Consider the following 15,933-nt stretch of genomic DNA (forward strand, 5'->3'; position numbering starts at 1 on the left):
TATAGTTAAAGACACTGAATATATCTTACCACAATATGCAGATGATACTGAATTTTTTAACCTGCTTTTATTGCAAAAAAAACCCAACCCTCATTTATAAATCGTGTAAAATGAAAAATGTTATTTAATTGATATACAATATGGCCTCCACAGCAGTGAAGTTAAAAATCTTTATATCTCACGAGAATATCAGAAATGGCTTCAATACACAGCAGTTTACGGTTTAATCTTGGACTCCAGGGAGTTCATTTAGATGACTCTTGTTACTTTATTTATACTGTATTCATTTTTTTCAGCTAAAAAAGATGTGCTCTGCTATGTTGTCGTATGATCTGACCTGCCTTGTGGTTTTTGTGGAAATGTTCAAAGAAGAAAATCAGATGTTAGAATTCAGTATTGTCAAAGTACGTATTTAAAGATTAGGAAACTTTCTATGTTTGAAATAGAATACTCTGTATTAGGTGTATTTAAATACATCTTAATATGAATGCATTGTACAACAAAGTTCCTGACAGTGCGTCCCTGTCAAACTTTTCTCAGGTTGGATTATCCACTTTTTAAATGCCAGTGCTTTATTATGCAGTAGATGGATACTTGGGTACCAGTGCCAGGTAAGTGGTTCACTGGTTCCACAACTTTTGGCATCATTTTGATTACATAAAAATGTTCAGTGACACTAGTCAAGTCAGGCACAGATACCTTGACAACTGGCCTTTTGCATCAAAGAATAATATTTATAAAATTCCAGCTTCTTAAGTTGATTTTTGGTCTCCGCTCCCTTTCTCTGATCCAGACATTATTATTTTCTCTTGAGTTGGGTTGAGAAAAGTAAATTCTTTTAGCATCACAGGTGGCAATCTCATTCAAATGTCTTTGGTCACTTTTTCCATATTTGGCAAGTCGTTGTTTGGGGATTTCAAGCTGAGGCTGTATTTGATCAACTCTCAACAATGGCAGGATTATCTAGCATAATCCTTTGTGAGCTTCAGACTGCTGACTAATTAATGCCCTGATAATAGGAATATCTTATACTGTCTGTCAAGCATCTTCTTTAGTTGCTTCCTTTATAACAGTCACTTCCAGCTCTCCATTCGCAGATGTTGGTCTTGGATCATCTTCCAAGTATTCACATAAGTTTTTATTATATTAAAACCTTGGGTTGGTTTCTGGATGGTAAGTTCTAGTGAAGCCAACTTGATATGTTGCCAAGGATGATCATTATTGATATTGGGATTATTAGCTCAAAGATTAAGGTCACTTTTGCAAAAAAATAGATTTTCGCATGATAACTTCGGTTCTAGGGAAAAGGTTTCAATGCAACTTTGGACATGTGTTCCACTTAGCCCAAAGAAACATTTTGGATCAGTAGCATCAAGGTCAAGGTCACTGTTGCTAAAAATAGGTTTTGCAGATGCATTTAATTTTGAACTTAAGCTCTAAAAACGGATTTTGACACAGCATGGTATGTGCTCCTCTTAACCCATGTAAGAATCATATTACTTTTGGAATTGGTAGCTCCAATGTTAAGGTCGCTGTAGCTGAAAATAAATCCTGTGCATTTAATTTCCAGATAGCAACTTTAGTTATAGTGAACAGATTTCAATGCAGTTTGGTGCAGTATTTCCCATATCAAAAGGAAGATTCCTATTGGTTGTAGGATCAGTAGATCCAAGGGCAAGGTCACGGTTGCTATTTTGCCTTTCGTTTCAGTATGATAACTTTAACATCAACATAATAATACAATCCATTGAAACTGGATGATTATGAGGTTTGAACTGTTGTCTGCCTAAAAATCGCTGATATCAACTAGTTTGAGATATTTTAAGGTTCTATAAATGATGTAAAGGAATAAATTTCTTAGTAGAAAGAAATGCAGAACTGCATGATTTAACAATAAATCAAACTTTTATTGCCTTGGAAAATAATGAAGGTAAAACCATGTCTGGTTATTGCATATGATCACAATAAAGCTAATAGAGGAGTTGGAATATTAGGAGACAAATTCACCTCAATTTTCTACAGCTTAACATAGGTATGAATTAACAATGAAGGATGCTTCCCATTGCATTCAAGGAAACCAGAATACGTAAGTTAAGAAATTCACAATGAAGGATGCTTCCCCATTTTATTCAAGGAAACCAGAATACGTAAGTTAAGAAATTCACAATGGAGGATGCTTCCCCATTGCATTCAAGGTAACCAGAATACCTAAGTTAACAAATTAGCAATGAAGGATGCTTCCCCATTGCATTCAAGGAAATCAGAATACCTAAGTTAACAAATTAGCAATGAAGGATGCTTCCCCATTGCATTCAAGGTAACCAGAATACTTTAGTTAACAAATTAGCAATGAAGGATGCTTCCCTATTGCATTCAAGGTAACCAGAATACTTTAGTTAATAAATTAGCAATGAAGGATGCTTCCCCATTGCATTCAAGGTAACCAGAATATTTTAGTTAACAAATTAGCAATGAAGGATGCTTCCCCATTGCATTCAAGGTAACCAGAATACTTTAGTTAATCAATTAGCAATGAAGGATCCTTCCCCATTGCATTCAAGGTAACCAGAATACTTTAGTTAACAAATTAACAATGAAGGATGCTTCCCCGTTGCATTCAAGGAAACCAGAATACTTTAGTTAACAAATTAGCAATGAAGGATGCTTCCCCATTGCATTCAAGGTAACCAGAATACTTTAGTTAAAAAATTAACAATAAATTATGCTTCCCCATTGCATTCAAGGTAACCAGAATACTTTAGTTAACAAATTAGTAATGAAGGATGCTTCCATGTTGCATTCAAGGAAACCAGAATACGTAAGTTAAGAAATTCACAATGAAGGATGCTTCCCCATTGCATTCAAGGAAACCAGAATACGTAAGTTAAGAAATTCACAATGAAGGATGCTTCCTCATTGCATTCAAGGAAACCAGAATACGTAAGTTAAGAAATTCACAATGAAGGATGCTTCCTCATTGCATTCAAGGTAACCAGAATACCTAAATTAAGAAATTAACAATGAATGATGCTTCCCCATTGCATTCAAGGAAACCAGAATACGTAAGTTAAGAAATTCACAATGAAGGATGCTTCCTCATTGCATTCAAGGAAACCAGAATACGTAAGTTAAGAAATTCACAATGAAGGATGCTTCCTCATTGCATTCAAGGTAACCAGAATACCTAAATTAAGAAATTAACAATGAATGATGCTTCCCCATTGCATTCAAGGAAACCAGAATACGTAAGTTAAGAAATTCACAATGAAGGATGCTTCCATGTTGCATTCAAGGAAACCAGAATACGTTAGTTAAGAAATTCACAATGAAGGATGCTTCCATGTTGCATTCAAGAAAACCAGAATGCCTAAGTTAACAAATTAGCAATGAAGGATGCTTCCATGTTGCATTCAAGGAAACCAGAATACGTAAGTTAAGAAATTCACAATGAAGGATGCTTCCCCATTGCATTCAAGGTAACCAGAATACCTAAGTTAACAAATTAGCAATGAAGGATGCTTCCTCAATGCATTCAAGGAAATCAGAATACCTAAGTTAAGAAATTAACAAAGAATGATGCTTCCCCATTGCATTCAAGGAAACCAGAATACCTAAGTTAAGAAATTCACAATGAATGATGCTTCCATGTTGCATTCAAGGAAACCAGAATACGTAAGTTGAGAAATTCACAATGAAGGATGCTTCCCCATTGCATTCAAGAAAACCAGAATACCTAAGTTAACAAATTAACAATGAAGGATGCTTCCCCATTGCATTCAAGGAAACCAGAATACGTAAGTTAAGAAATTCACAATGAAGGATGCTTCCCCACTGCATTCAAGGAAACCAGAATACCTAAGTTAAGAGTGAGAGAGGTTTCATGACAGTTGTAAACTGTATTTAGTTACCTAATGATTGTGATCTAACTCCTATACATGGGCTTTACCATATTCCATTATCAATTAATACCACTTTGTAAACAGTTTTAGTTACAGTATCAATTGTCACATGGCTTAGCAGTCTTACATACATGCTAATTAAATATGCTACAGTTACGGTCAGGTCATCGAATCGAACACCTGTTTGAGAGTAAGATTTTGCTGACCAGATGAAATTAGTGAGAGTACCAATAGTGAAATGAGGCAACCCATAGGGTATTGTGTAAACAGTACTTTGTAATGAAAGGAAATGCCAGGTGCTTATTCATGCAATTTTTCAACCATTGACACTTTTTGTACTTGCTGACAGAACTGTCAGCAATTTAAAGGAACAACTAATATGATGCCTAAGTAAAGGAAGTGTACATGCACTTCCTTATAAAGGATAATCTTGTTTCTTGATAATGGAGATGTCATTGTATTTGCAAAGAATATTACACAGCATGCTAAATGTCATTCTTGGGATTTAATATAAATGGAGTCTATATGGATACAAATATTGTGAATATTTATACTTTGAAACTGAAGGAGTTTAGTATGTATTTTAATAGTTTCCATTTACTGTTTGATTTATTTCTGTTTGCTGACTTTGACAAAAGCTTCAGCTAAGCAGGGTTAGTAAGGTACAAAATAGCATGAAGAAGGGCTGAAATCTCTCTTACTCTCATATCAACACATATTTTATGTTGGTTGTGAGATACAAGAAGAAAAATCTAATGTAATACATATGCTACCCTCTCTTTTCGAAACAAAACTGGAAAAAGCATTTTAGCATTAACGATGCAATTTCCTTATTGCCGGCAATTATTATTATTATTATTATTGAATGGAATATGTTATAGTTAAATTGACCACCTACCTTTTGTTCATCTTAATGAAATAAGATCTGTAGAAATCTATAATTCTTCATATTTTAAATCCATTTATGTGATAACAGTAGTCCGGAATGATCTGATTCACACTATCATGGAGTTTGTTAATTCCATATATTTGACAAATGAACAGTGAATGTAAAGCACCAAAAGAAAATACAAAAACTCCTGACTTTGATTTTCGCAGAGTTATTTTTCCAAAGATTGTTGAGTTTCAACCAAAATATAGCATGTTTAATGACACCTTGAATGAGTGCAAGTTATGTAGTTACACAGAATAATTTAGAGGAGTTATAGTCCCTGATTTGCCACCCTCGCAACTGATTTCTGCAGCTTCAATTTACAAAGGATTTTTGTGGATTTCTACCAGATTTATCATTCTCTTGTATGTCGATAAGACCTTGAATTAGTTTCATTTGCAGTATTCTGTGGAGTTATAGTCCTACCCTCAAATTATACTCCTGACTGTGGTCTCTATAATTATTTTACCAGGCTTTGTTCCATTTCAACCAAATTTGGCATGCTGCTTTAGATTGATGAGAGAGTTTAATTTCCATTGAGCTGCAATACATTAAGAAAAGTTATGTCCTTTTAATGCCATTCTCCTATCATTTGCTTCCCAACACAAATTCCCCTTTTTAAGTTGTTAACTTTGTGCATTTTGATGCACCCATTGCTAATAGCTATATTGTTAGCACTAAAATATTCCTATACCTTTGTATTTGTAAAAGCACAAAGAAGTTCACTGATTTTTGTTCTTTGATCCCAGTACTTTTTAGGAATTTTACTTGTGTAAATTTTTACGACACTAAATATCATTGAGAATAAATTATATCTTATAATGTTTGATCTTGGAGTGAAATATAAACTTGTAGAATAGTCACTGTCCATTTTATTTAAAAAAAGTTGAAAGCAACAAGCCAACTTTTCCTCAGATTTCTCAAGGCACCTTTTTTTTTTCAGTTACACACAGCTCTTCTTGCATCCAGGCACAAGGAACTAAGACTTCTGGCTTTAAAATATGGACACATTTCAACACTTCTTGGGGTAAGTTTTGTATTTATTTCGCTTTAAAATATGGACACATTTCAACACTTCTTGGGGTAAGTTTTCTATTTATTTCGCTTTAAAATAAGGACACCTTTCCACACTTGCTGGGTAAATTTCATCCTTATTTGACTTTAAAATATGGACATGTTTGAACACTTCTTGGGGTAAGTTTTGTCTTTATCTGGCATACTTGTCTTAAGCAGCCACTTGCTGGGAAATGTCAAACTAACATCTTAACAAATATGACCTCTCAGTGGAGGTTCTACATTCAAACTTGGTTTCCTGATAAATATTGTGCACCAATTATTATTATTATTATTATTAATTGTTTGTTAAAATTATTATCATTGTTGATGCTGTTACTTTGATTTTAACCAGTTTTATTCATAATAAATTCTTAACCTGCATTCTTAAACTGTTTTGAGATTTTAAATTTCCTTCTTTTAATATTTTTTACGCAGTTGGCATAATTTCCTTTTCTAAGTGTGTGTGTTTTTGGATTGTCAACATAGATTTAACAATTTTAGTCATTTCACTACAATGTCTGCTGTGTGGCAGTTTATATTGATGTCTAGCACTGGGGCATCATGCTGTAAACATGTAGAATCATGTCCCACCCAGTCATATTATCCTGATACCAGTCTTAGCTCTAACCTCTTAATGCTAAGCACCAAGTGAGGCAGCTGCTAGTATCATTTTTATGAGTCTTTGATATGAATAAGTCGGGGTTTGAACCCACAACCTCATACATCTGAGGCGGATGCTTTAACTACTTAAGCCACTGAAGCAATCCTGTTATTCAAATTCAAGGAATTCACCATATAAAGTATATATATATTTGGTAAAAGAAGCAGATAGCTCAGTTGTTTGTATATTGCATCTGGATTGGGCTGTGTTGAAAGTAACAATTCTAGTAGGTCTAATATAGATGATGAAATATATCTGGTATTAATGTAGAAAAAGAAAATATCCTCTGTGTTCTTCATAAAGGAATTGTTACACTATCTAGTTATGCTAATTTAATCCACAATGTAACCCTGTAAGAACACTATATAATCTGAAGCAGATTTAAAATTGCTCTTGTCATATAAAAGCCATTATCAGATTTAAAATTGCCCATGTCATACCAAAGCCATTATCAGATTCAGAGTTGCCCATGTCATAACAAAGCCATTACCATATTTAAAATTGCCCATGTCGTATCAAGCCATTATCAGATTAATGGAGATGAGATAAAACTGTGCTATTACTATTATTCTGAACTTTTTTCTTTCTCTTGCTTGCAGTATCTAAATTCCACTATCCAACAAATGTCAGAGGCCTGGGAAGATATATTGATGGAGATGGATTCTAAGCTCAGGAAGTTTGCTGAAGAGAAAAAGGTCTGCAATATTCTGTAAACATTTACCCCAGCCACTTCTCGATTTGCTGAGGTGTAGTTATATTTTAGTGTTTCTATTATTTAAGTTCATTTCAAGGCAGCTTGAAATTGTTGTTTCCAGCCTATTATTAACTGGATACTACCGAGTCGTTAGTACGGTACATCAAAATCATCAAGTTTTTCAAATTGTTTTTTATTTTATTGATATAGTGAAGAAATAAAAAGGATTAAAAATGTCATGATATACTCAGGCATGATATAACCAGAAAGGTTAAGTCAAGGTTACAAAAAGACTATGTCAAGATCAGTGGATAGAATTTAAATTGGAACCCAAATTAGAAATGATTAGATCTTAGAGTGCTTACTTCCTCTTAATATAGTTGTAGTCAGTTGGTAAATAAATTAACATTTATTTTCAGAGATCTGGTGCAGGAACAGTTAGCAATGACTTCCTGGAGTTACTACTATTTGGCACACCAAGGTAAAGTTCCTCACCATTCTTTACCCTCCACATCATTGTGTGGAGGGTCTGATGGATCATGCATCAGGATCCCAAAAACTACCAGAACGCTTAGTCGGGTGTACTATATATAAAATTTAGGTAGCCAGAATGCTTAGTCGGATGTACTGTATATAAAATTTGGTAGCCAGAATACTTATTCGGGTGTACTGTATATAAAATTTAGGTAGCCAGAATGTTTATTCAGGTGTACTAAATATAAAATTTAGGTAGCCAGAATGCTTATTGGTGTGTACTATATATAAAATTTAGGTAGCCAGAATGCTTATTGGGGTGTACTATATATAAAATTTAGGTACCCCAGTAGATTGCTAGTCATATGGTGACTTCTGCCTTATTTAAAAATAGAACTATAAAAATATTTCACATATGAGACAATTGGTAATGATGCATAACAAACAAATGTGGTATCTTAGAGTGAACAGTTTTGTCTAAAAGCTGGAGTTTCAATATCTGTCATACCACACCTGTTGCTATTGCATAACTGGTACTTTTTGGGAGGAAATACCCTGACCTCATTACAAAAAATTATCTTCCCATTAGGATGAACCAGAAGATTCTGAAATGCTGGGACACCCCATGCATTCTTGTCCATATGAACTGTCTATTCATTTCTTTCTGAGTCAACATGCTGAAATGTTTACATGAAAGATTTGCAAGTGAGTTTACTATTTCTCTTGTATGTTCTTTTTAAACATTAGAATTTTACTCCTGATCAAGTTGTGTCTCTGTAAGTTTTAACTCTTTTGAGAGTTATTAGCATTTGTCAAACCAAACAAATACCCGTTTCTTATTGAGGCAGCAACATCAAATAATTGTATTACATGATTTAGACTTATTTTGTTTCATTTGCTTAGTACGTTTTCATAACAATTGGTGCTTCAGAGGTAATATTTTCTTTGAAATTTCAGCAAACTATTTTATCTGATCTGGGTACATTTTTAAAAAAGGAATTGGCCATCATTTGGTCGATTGTAGTTACAGTTCCTCCCTGCCTATCGAATAGACCAACAAGCAAGATGTTTTTTTTGTGGGTTTTTTTTTTTTTTTTTTACATTTGTGGTAGCGGAGTGATGTTGCCTTCCACTCATGCGTCAGAAATTTAACAAAGGGTCAGTGGACGATAGAGATGCATGTGTTCTGGTTGGAGGTTGGATGACAAGGATTAGTACAGAAAATGTGGGTGTTCTGCAGGATTTAATACTGAGTGGGAAGAAGAGGAATTTTACTTATCATCAAGTCACAAATGTCAATCTATGTAAATATTACTAGCAAGTGGCCAAAAATCTGAGAGTGGCCGAGTGGTCTAAAGCGCTCTTCGTTACGGATCACTGCCATCTCACCTCTGTCTGCGGCGGTTCGAGTCTAAGATTCAGCCAATGTGGGTATGTGAGAAAGCTTGCCAGTAGCTTCTCGTGGGTCGGTGGTTCTTTCCGGGGTTTTCTCTGGTTCTTCCTCCACCATTAATACTGGCCGCCATGTATAGCATATCATGTGCTGCAAAATGGCGTTAAACCCCACAACAACAACAACAACAACAACAAAAATCTGACACAAGATAGATAACAAGATAATGCCTCGTCCGGTTAATCTCTGCTACCAGAAATGTCAACAACAAAAAAGCAGATGTCTCACAACATACAGTACTCATGTTTGATGTCAACATAAGCGGATTATGATATAGTAGTGCACTGTTAAGATTGTTTGTCAATATGGGCAAAGAAATTGTTTATGTAACAGTAGATACATTTCAGTACATTTTATATCAAGTTTGCAGCTTCCTTTCATGGGACCTCTGAATATCTCAGCTCCAAACCAATGGTTGTATATACAAGTTTAAACAGCCAACAATGTCGCCAATAAAAAAAATCGCCAGATGGTATTTTTTGCAGCCAATAAGGAAAATAAAATCGCAGTTTACAACATTGGCAAAGCCCTATGTGATCCTAGAATAAACTCTTTACACTTTATTTTTCATACTTTTAAGAAGAAAAATATATTTTTTTCGTTTACAGATTCATTATAATGTTAACATAATTAGATAGCGGACCAGTCCATACTTTAAAGAAACTGGTGCCAGAGGTTAAGCAAAACAGGCTTTAATGGCATGACTTATTTATTTTATATGACTGAAAATGTTTGAAAAGATAGATCTTCTCAACCTTCAGAACATGTCAGATCATAAAATGGGGTAAACAACACTGTTTTTACAAAATATAAAATAATAATATGACAGTGATGTAATACACACTTGGATTGAGAACATGAATGTCATGCTCATTGCAGAATTCATGTCAGCATGATCATTAAGTGGTTCAGCAAAGGTTAAACATGTACACTAGTTAATGTGAGTGCTGAATATAAATGGTCAGTCAGTATGTTTTGTGTTTGTATTCTGGTTCTAATCCGCATTGATTTTATCCATTTATGACAAGAGTTTTGACCAGCTGCAGGTTAGTAGCAAAATTGTACATTTTTTATGTTGTTGTTGTTGTTGTTGTAGGGCTTAACGCCATTTTTCAGCACAAGATAGGCTATACATGGCGGCCAGTATTAATGGTGGAGGAAGAACCCGGAAACCCCCGGAAAGAACCACCGACCCACGAGAAGCTACTGGCAAGCTTTCTCACATAACCACATTAGCCGTACATTTTTTTATAGAGTGTACTGTAATTATGGCATGTTATATATAGATTACACTGCTCAGCTTACACTTTTTGCCACTTATTTTAGCAATAATTATGCTTATACGTGTCTCAGGGTTGGCATTTACCCAACTTCCGAGCTCTGTACTGTCAACATCATTTATGATTCACCAAAATTGGTGGTTTTACAGAAAAGTAGACAGATGTAGCTCTGCAATGGTACCAAATAATTTAGACTTTCTACTCATATAATAAATTACAGTTGGAAAAACATAAATTTTGAGAATCAATTTTTTTTTCAGTCAAATTTTTTTTACAAGAAGTAGGATACGTATGAGATTTGGAATAAAAAGTGGCCAGGACATAAAAATAATGGGTTCAATAAGCAAAGAAAGAAAATAAAAATGAAATCCATTTTTTTCCTCATTTGCACATATATGATTGAAATAGCCTATTGAAAACAATGTCTTTTATATACCTAGGCATCTGGATAAACGAAAATGGCTAGAAGTCATCGTATTTTGGATTTATTCAGAAGTTAGATAAAAAATGCATTTCCTACCACATTTGAGGTGAAAATAAAAAGAATATCTGTTAAATGTCAGTAAAAGCCATAAATTATAATGCAGGATGCTTAGTGTTTTGTGGTGTATTTGAATTCAAAATTTGACTTGCTTTCTTTTTCAGCACAGAATTGCAAGCTTTCTTATTGCACGAGCTGACAGATAAGGTGAGGCTTATTCTTTTTGAACACTGGTACAAGAATGTGAAGACTACATTTTTATAATGGCTACTACAGTTTGTACTTACCTCAGTAGTCCAATTAATACTCTGTGATCTATTTATCCACGAGGAGAGTTGGACCCTTTCAGGGAGATTTCGCTTCCACATCCAAATGCAAAATTTAACATGAAACCACTGCAGCAATTAGTATTTCTTGTCAGAAAGAGAGTTAAGTTCTTCCAGATATTTTCATGTTTGGTCTGTCATATGCAATATAGGGCTGAATCACACATGCATCACATTGAAAGCAACTCTGTATAACAGTGCGCCATTGATTCTGTTGGAGCAGCCAAGAACAATTTTAATATGCTTCGTAATTACATTTTGCTACATTGGGGTGTAGCCTTTCTGAAATTTAGTGGAATCGCATTTCATTGGCATTGCTTATGAAATCTTTTGCCCATTGCACATTTTAGTGTTCAGGATTTCAGTTCTCAGGGATTGATAAGTGTCGTTTTGGAAAGAGGAGAAATAAGACATTGCATAAATTACTGTGTTCTCAATAGCATGTTGAATGAGTTTCAGAATTTTGTGAATTATATTTTATCCATGGGCTTATTGCTAGTGTTCACTTACTCAAAACAGTGCAATTAGTATTTTATGTCGACTCATCAGGAAAATTCTCTTTTTGCTACTGCATTAATTTTTAATTCAGTATCAGTAATTCAGTAGCTGATTGCTTTCCTTTCTGGGATGCTTAGTTCCCAGTCCAAAGTAAATTTTCTATTTTAGTTTGTAATTGGAGGGTCAGAACTGAAAAGAATATGATTTCAGTCTGACTTTTTGGACGTAGCCCTCATTCAGAATATCTTGCTCATTTTCCTTAGACTGTCCAGTAAGGTCGCACATGGCAGGGGCACAACAAATTTAGAGCGTCCACCTCGGATGCTGGAGGTTGTGGGATCGATCCCCAGCCGAGTCATACCAAAGACTTACAGAAATGGTACTGACAGCTGCCTCACTTGGCACTCAGCATTAAGAGGTTAATGTTAGGACTGGTCGGCCTGGGGTCAGGGTAATGTGACTGGGTGGGAGATCATGTTACATGTCTGCGGCATGATGCCCCAGTGCTAGACATCACTATAAACTGTCACAATGAAGACGTCATAGCGATATGACTGAAAAATTGTTAAAGCTACATTAAAAATCCAAATCACACACACACACACACAAATTTAACCTTTGTTGTTGTCTTTAACTTTGTTTCAAACATCTATTTTTATAGCTTTAATTTTTTTCTCCTTAGTCCATGCATTGTGTTTTTTGGGTTTTTTTGCTGAAATTTAAAGGTTTTGCACCTTGCTATGAGAAGCAGGGATTTCGATAATTGTTCCCCCATCATAATACTTGTCTCATGGAAAGTATCACCAACCTTTTTTTATGGTTCCCAATTATGCTGTGTTTGTTGATGTTTCTCTTTCTTAATGGGTTGAGTCAGTCTTACATATAAGCCGGGAACATGCTGATGGCCAGAACAATTTTAATTGAAGCATTTAAAAATGATGGCTTTCTATGTGAACTTGTTAACATCTGCTTGTATTTGTAGTCATGTAGTTTTCATCATAATTATTTTGCACTTCAAAAATGGCCCTGGTCAATCTGTGAAAGCTGAAGCATCAAAAGTTGTCTCCACAAAATTTGAAACCATGTAATATTTACTTAATGCATATGCTTCCAGATTTGAAATGGTCTGATAAAGGTGCTTTGGCTATGTATATTCATCACTATATGGAGTTTGAAAGACAAGCATACTGTACACAATGTTGATGACTTGTCTGATGTCTTGGTCATCAGCCCTTTTATTACTGTATGGAGTTTGAAAGACAAGCATACTGTACACAATGTTGATGACTTGTCTGATGTTTTGGTCATCAGCCATTTTTGTCACTATGGAGTTTGAAAGACAAGCGTATTGTACACAATGTTGATTGCTTGTTGTCACTAGCTTTCATCATATGTCATTATGGACTTTGAAAGACAATCATACTGTACGCAGTATTGATGACTCATCTGATGTCTTGGTTATCAGCCCTTTTTAGCACTGTATGGAGTTTGAAAGACAAGCACATTGTACACAATGTTGATGACTTGTTGTCAGATGTCTTGTTCATCAGCCCTTTTTATCACCGTATTGAGTTTGAAAGACAAGCATACTGTACACAATGTTGATGACTTGCTGTCACCAGCTTTCATCATATGTCATTGTGGACTTTGAAAGACAATCATACTGTACACAGTTGATGACTCAGCTAATGTCTTGATCATCAGCCTTTTTTATCACTGTATGGAGTTTGGAAGACAAGCACATTGTACAACAATGTTGATAACTTACTATGTGACATCTTGGTTATCAGCTCTCTTCATCACTGTATGGATTTTGAAAGATAACTGCTATTTTTACAGGCTTTATTAAATTAAATTTTCATCAGCTTAAAATAGCACCTTTACAAAAGGTGACTATTCTTGGACATAACATGTTGGCTAAAATTAAATTGTTTTCACTTAATTTACTTTTTAGGGCTTGAAAAAGTTAGGTCATTCCATTGAAACATCCTATTCCAATATCCAGAAACTGGTCGTGAAGCATTTACAGAGGTAAAGATATGTAGAATTTTAGTGTGTGTGTGTGTGTGTTTGCTGATGATGATAATTGACAATGCTTAGTCTACCAATTATTTTCTGTTTTGAAAGATGTGATTCATAGGAAGAAGGTATTGTTTTCTTTTACTCAGATTTTCATTTTCTAGTCATTTTCTGTTTTTTTTATTTGAGTGGATAAATTATTAAAATTATATGATCTTGTTTTTTATGTCCAAATTAAAATAATTAAAATGAAAACATAAATTTCACTGTACTAGATTTCTTTAATTGCAATTTATTTCATATCATGTTGCCATCAGTGGGCATATTCATTGATGAAGATGACATCATATATTGAGTTATTTATCAACAAAATTGTCTATATAGACAGAATATATGATTTCGTATTATAATTTAAAATTTTTATGCCAGCTTAAAATTCAAGTTCACTAACAACTATTTTCAGTTATATAATTAATGTTTTTTTGATCATTTACCAATTTGATAAAGGTTAAGTGTTAATCAAATTGGAGCCTAGTTTTATAATTTTTATAAAAATAAAAATGGGATTGACACCTACATCCTCATTATAAAGTAGATTGTCAGGAGTTGTGTCCCTTACATATGCTTTTGCTATGGAGTGAAGCTCCAGTTGTCATCACAAGTAGTTGTAATTGACTCTTTTCAGTTCAAGTTTTATAGCAAGCACAACATCCACACAAATTGATGACCGTCAAACAAAAGTGAATTTTCAGTATCCACCTATCACATTTGTTATAACTCTATTTGCTGAATTGAGTTAGTAAAGGACTTTCACCATAAAGCTGTTTCATAGTTGATGTTGTCTGAGGTTGCAGTTTTAACATGTAACAAGATTGATTAGTTTTGTTACACTGAGAATCTAGTACAGTAGTTTACTGTTTCATCCTCTAATTTCAGTGTGGCACAGGCCATCCTGTACCACCTGAGTGAGCTGAAAGGGATGTCTATGTGGTATGAGAAGTTTGGAGTCCTGGGGCTTGACCCTTCAATGATACAGGAAGCTGTTATGGTGGCAGGGTCGTTTGTGTTGAAAACAAGTGAATTACAGCAGTATGTCTTAGCTGTCAACTTCCTTAATGAATTTATCCAATATAATGCATTACGAATGTTTACAGGAGTTATACAGAACACTAAATGTCTTACCTGTGAAAAGCAGTTAAAAAATAAACCACGATTTATATTATTCATTAGCTATTTTTCTACAGCTTGTTTTCAAGGACAGCTTACTTTCCAGACAGGTCTATTTTTGAGTAAAACATTTTTTGTAAACAATGTGAAATGGTTTCTGTGTATCTGATAGTAATCTTGCACACTACAAAAATGTGAAACATATTGTAAAATGATATTTTAAATGCAGCAACACTAGAGAACAAGCTGACTGAATGATTGAAACGGACTTTTATCCCATGCTTGAGTGTGACATGGCACACCTATGAGATAAACACTTCCATCTGGGGGATATGATTAGATTATCCATTGATGTGCATAATGATGTTGGAATTTTTTAGCTTCATCTCCTGGTTATGAAGTTGGGGGGGTAGACTGCTGTATATAAGTGTACGTTGGAGGTTGTTGGTTGTGATAACTGAGAAAAGTAGTGGAATAGTCATTTTATGTTGCCCCGAGTGGCCGAGTGGTCTAAAGCGCTCTCCGTTACGGATCACTACCATCTCACCTCTGTCTGCGTATGTTCGAGTCTCGGATTCGGCTAATGTGGGTATGTGAGAAAGCTTGCCAGTAGCTTCTCGAGGGTCGGTGGTTCTTTCCGGGGATTTTCCGGGTTCTTCCTCCACCATTAATACTGGCCGCCATGCATAACCTATCGTGTGCTGAAAAATGGCGTTAAACCCTACAACAACAACAACAACATTTTATGTTGCAAACATTGGTTATTCATGTATTTTGCTTTCTTTTTTTACTATCAGCATGTGAAGTGACAATGATATTTCTTTGAAAATTACCACAGTTTAGTCTTTACCTTTTAGTAAAGCTTTTAAAAAAGGGGACTCTTTGGACTCATTGCCCCATTTCCACCACCAAATTCATAATTCTTCACCAAAATCTGTTTAGAAAAGATCTTGTTGGTAGCAAAGAGATTGAATTTGTATTTGTTGAGGCATTT

General features: G+C 34.6%; 1 protein-coding gene across 4 annotated transcripts in view; it reads left to right on the forward strand.

The window, feature by feature from the left end:
• The window catches only part of LOC149794872 (anaphase-promoting complex subunit 4-like), a 194,249-nt gene that overhangs the window by 26,070 nt on the left and 152,246 nt on the right, over nucleotides 1–15,933 (forward strand). For all 4 annotated transcript variants that reach the window (XM_089964520.1, XM_089964519.1, XM_089964522.1 and 1 more), the window contains 7 exons: nucleotides 297–404; nucleotides 5,774–5,857; nucleotides 7,147–7,242; nucleotides 7,661–7,722; nucleotides 11,094–11,136; nucleotides 13,708–13,784; nucleotides 14,709–14,861. In XM_089964520.1, coding sequence (XP_089820646.1) covers nucleotides 297–404; nucleotides 5,774–5,857; nucleotides 7,147–7,242; nucleotides 7,661–7,722; nucleotides 11,094–11,136; nucleotides 13,708–13,784; nucleotides 14,709–14,861 — 623 coding nt within the window. The remainder of the gene's footprint in view (nucleotides 1–296; nucleotides 405–5,773; nucleotides 5,858–7,146; nucleotides 7,243–7,660; nucleotides 7,723–11,093; nucleotides 11,137–13,707; nucleotides 13,785–14,708; nucleotides 14,862–15,933) is intronic.

This window comes from Sinohyriopsis cumingii, chromosome 7 (genome assembly GCF_028554795.1).
Source record: "Sinohyriopsis cumingii isolate HCF-2022 chromosome 7, ASM2855479v2, whole genome shotgun sequence".
NCBI classification, from domain to species: domain Eukaryota; kingdom Metazoa; phylum Mollusca; class Bivalvia; order Unionida; family Unionidae; genus Sinohyriopsis; species Sinohyriopsis cumingii.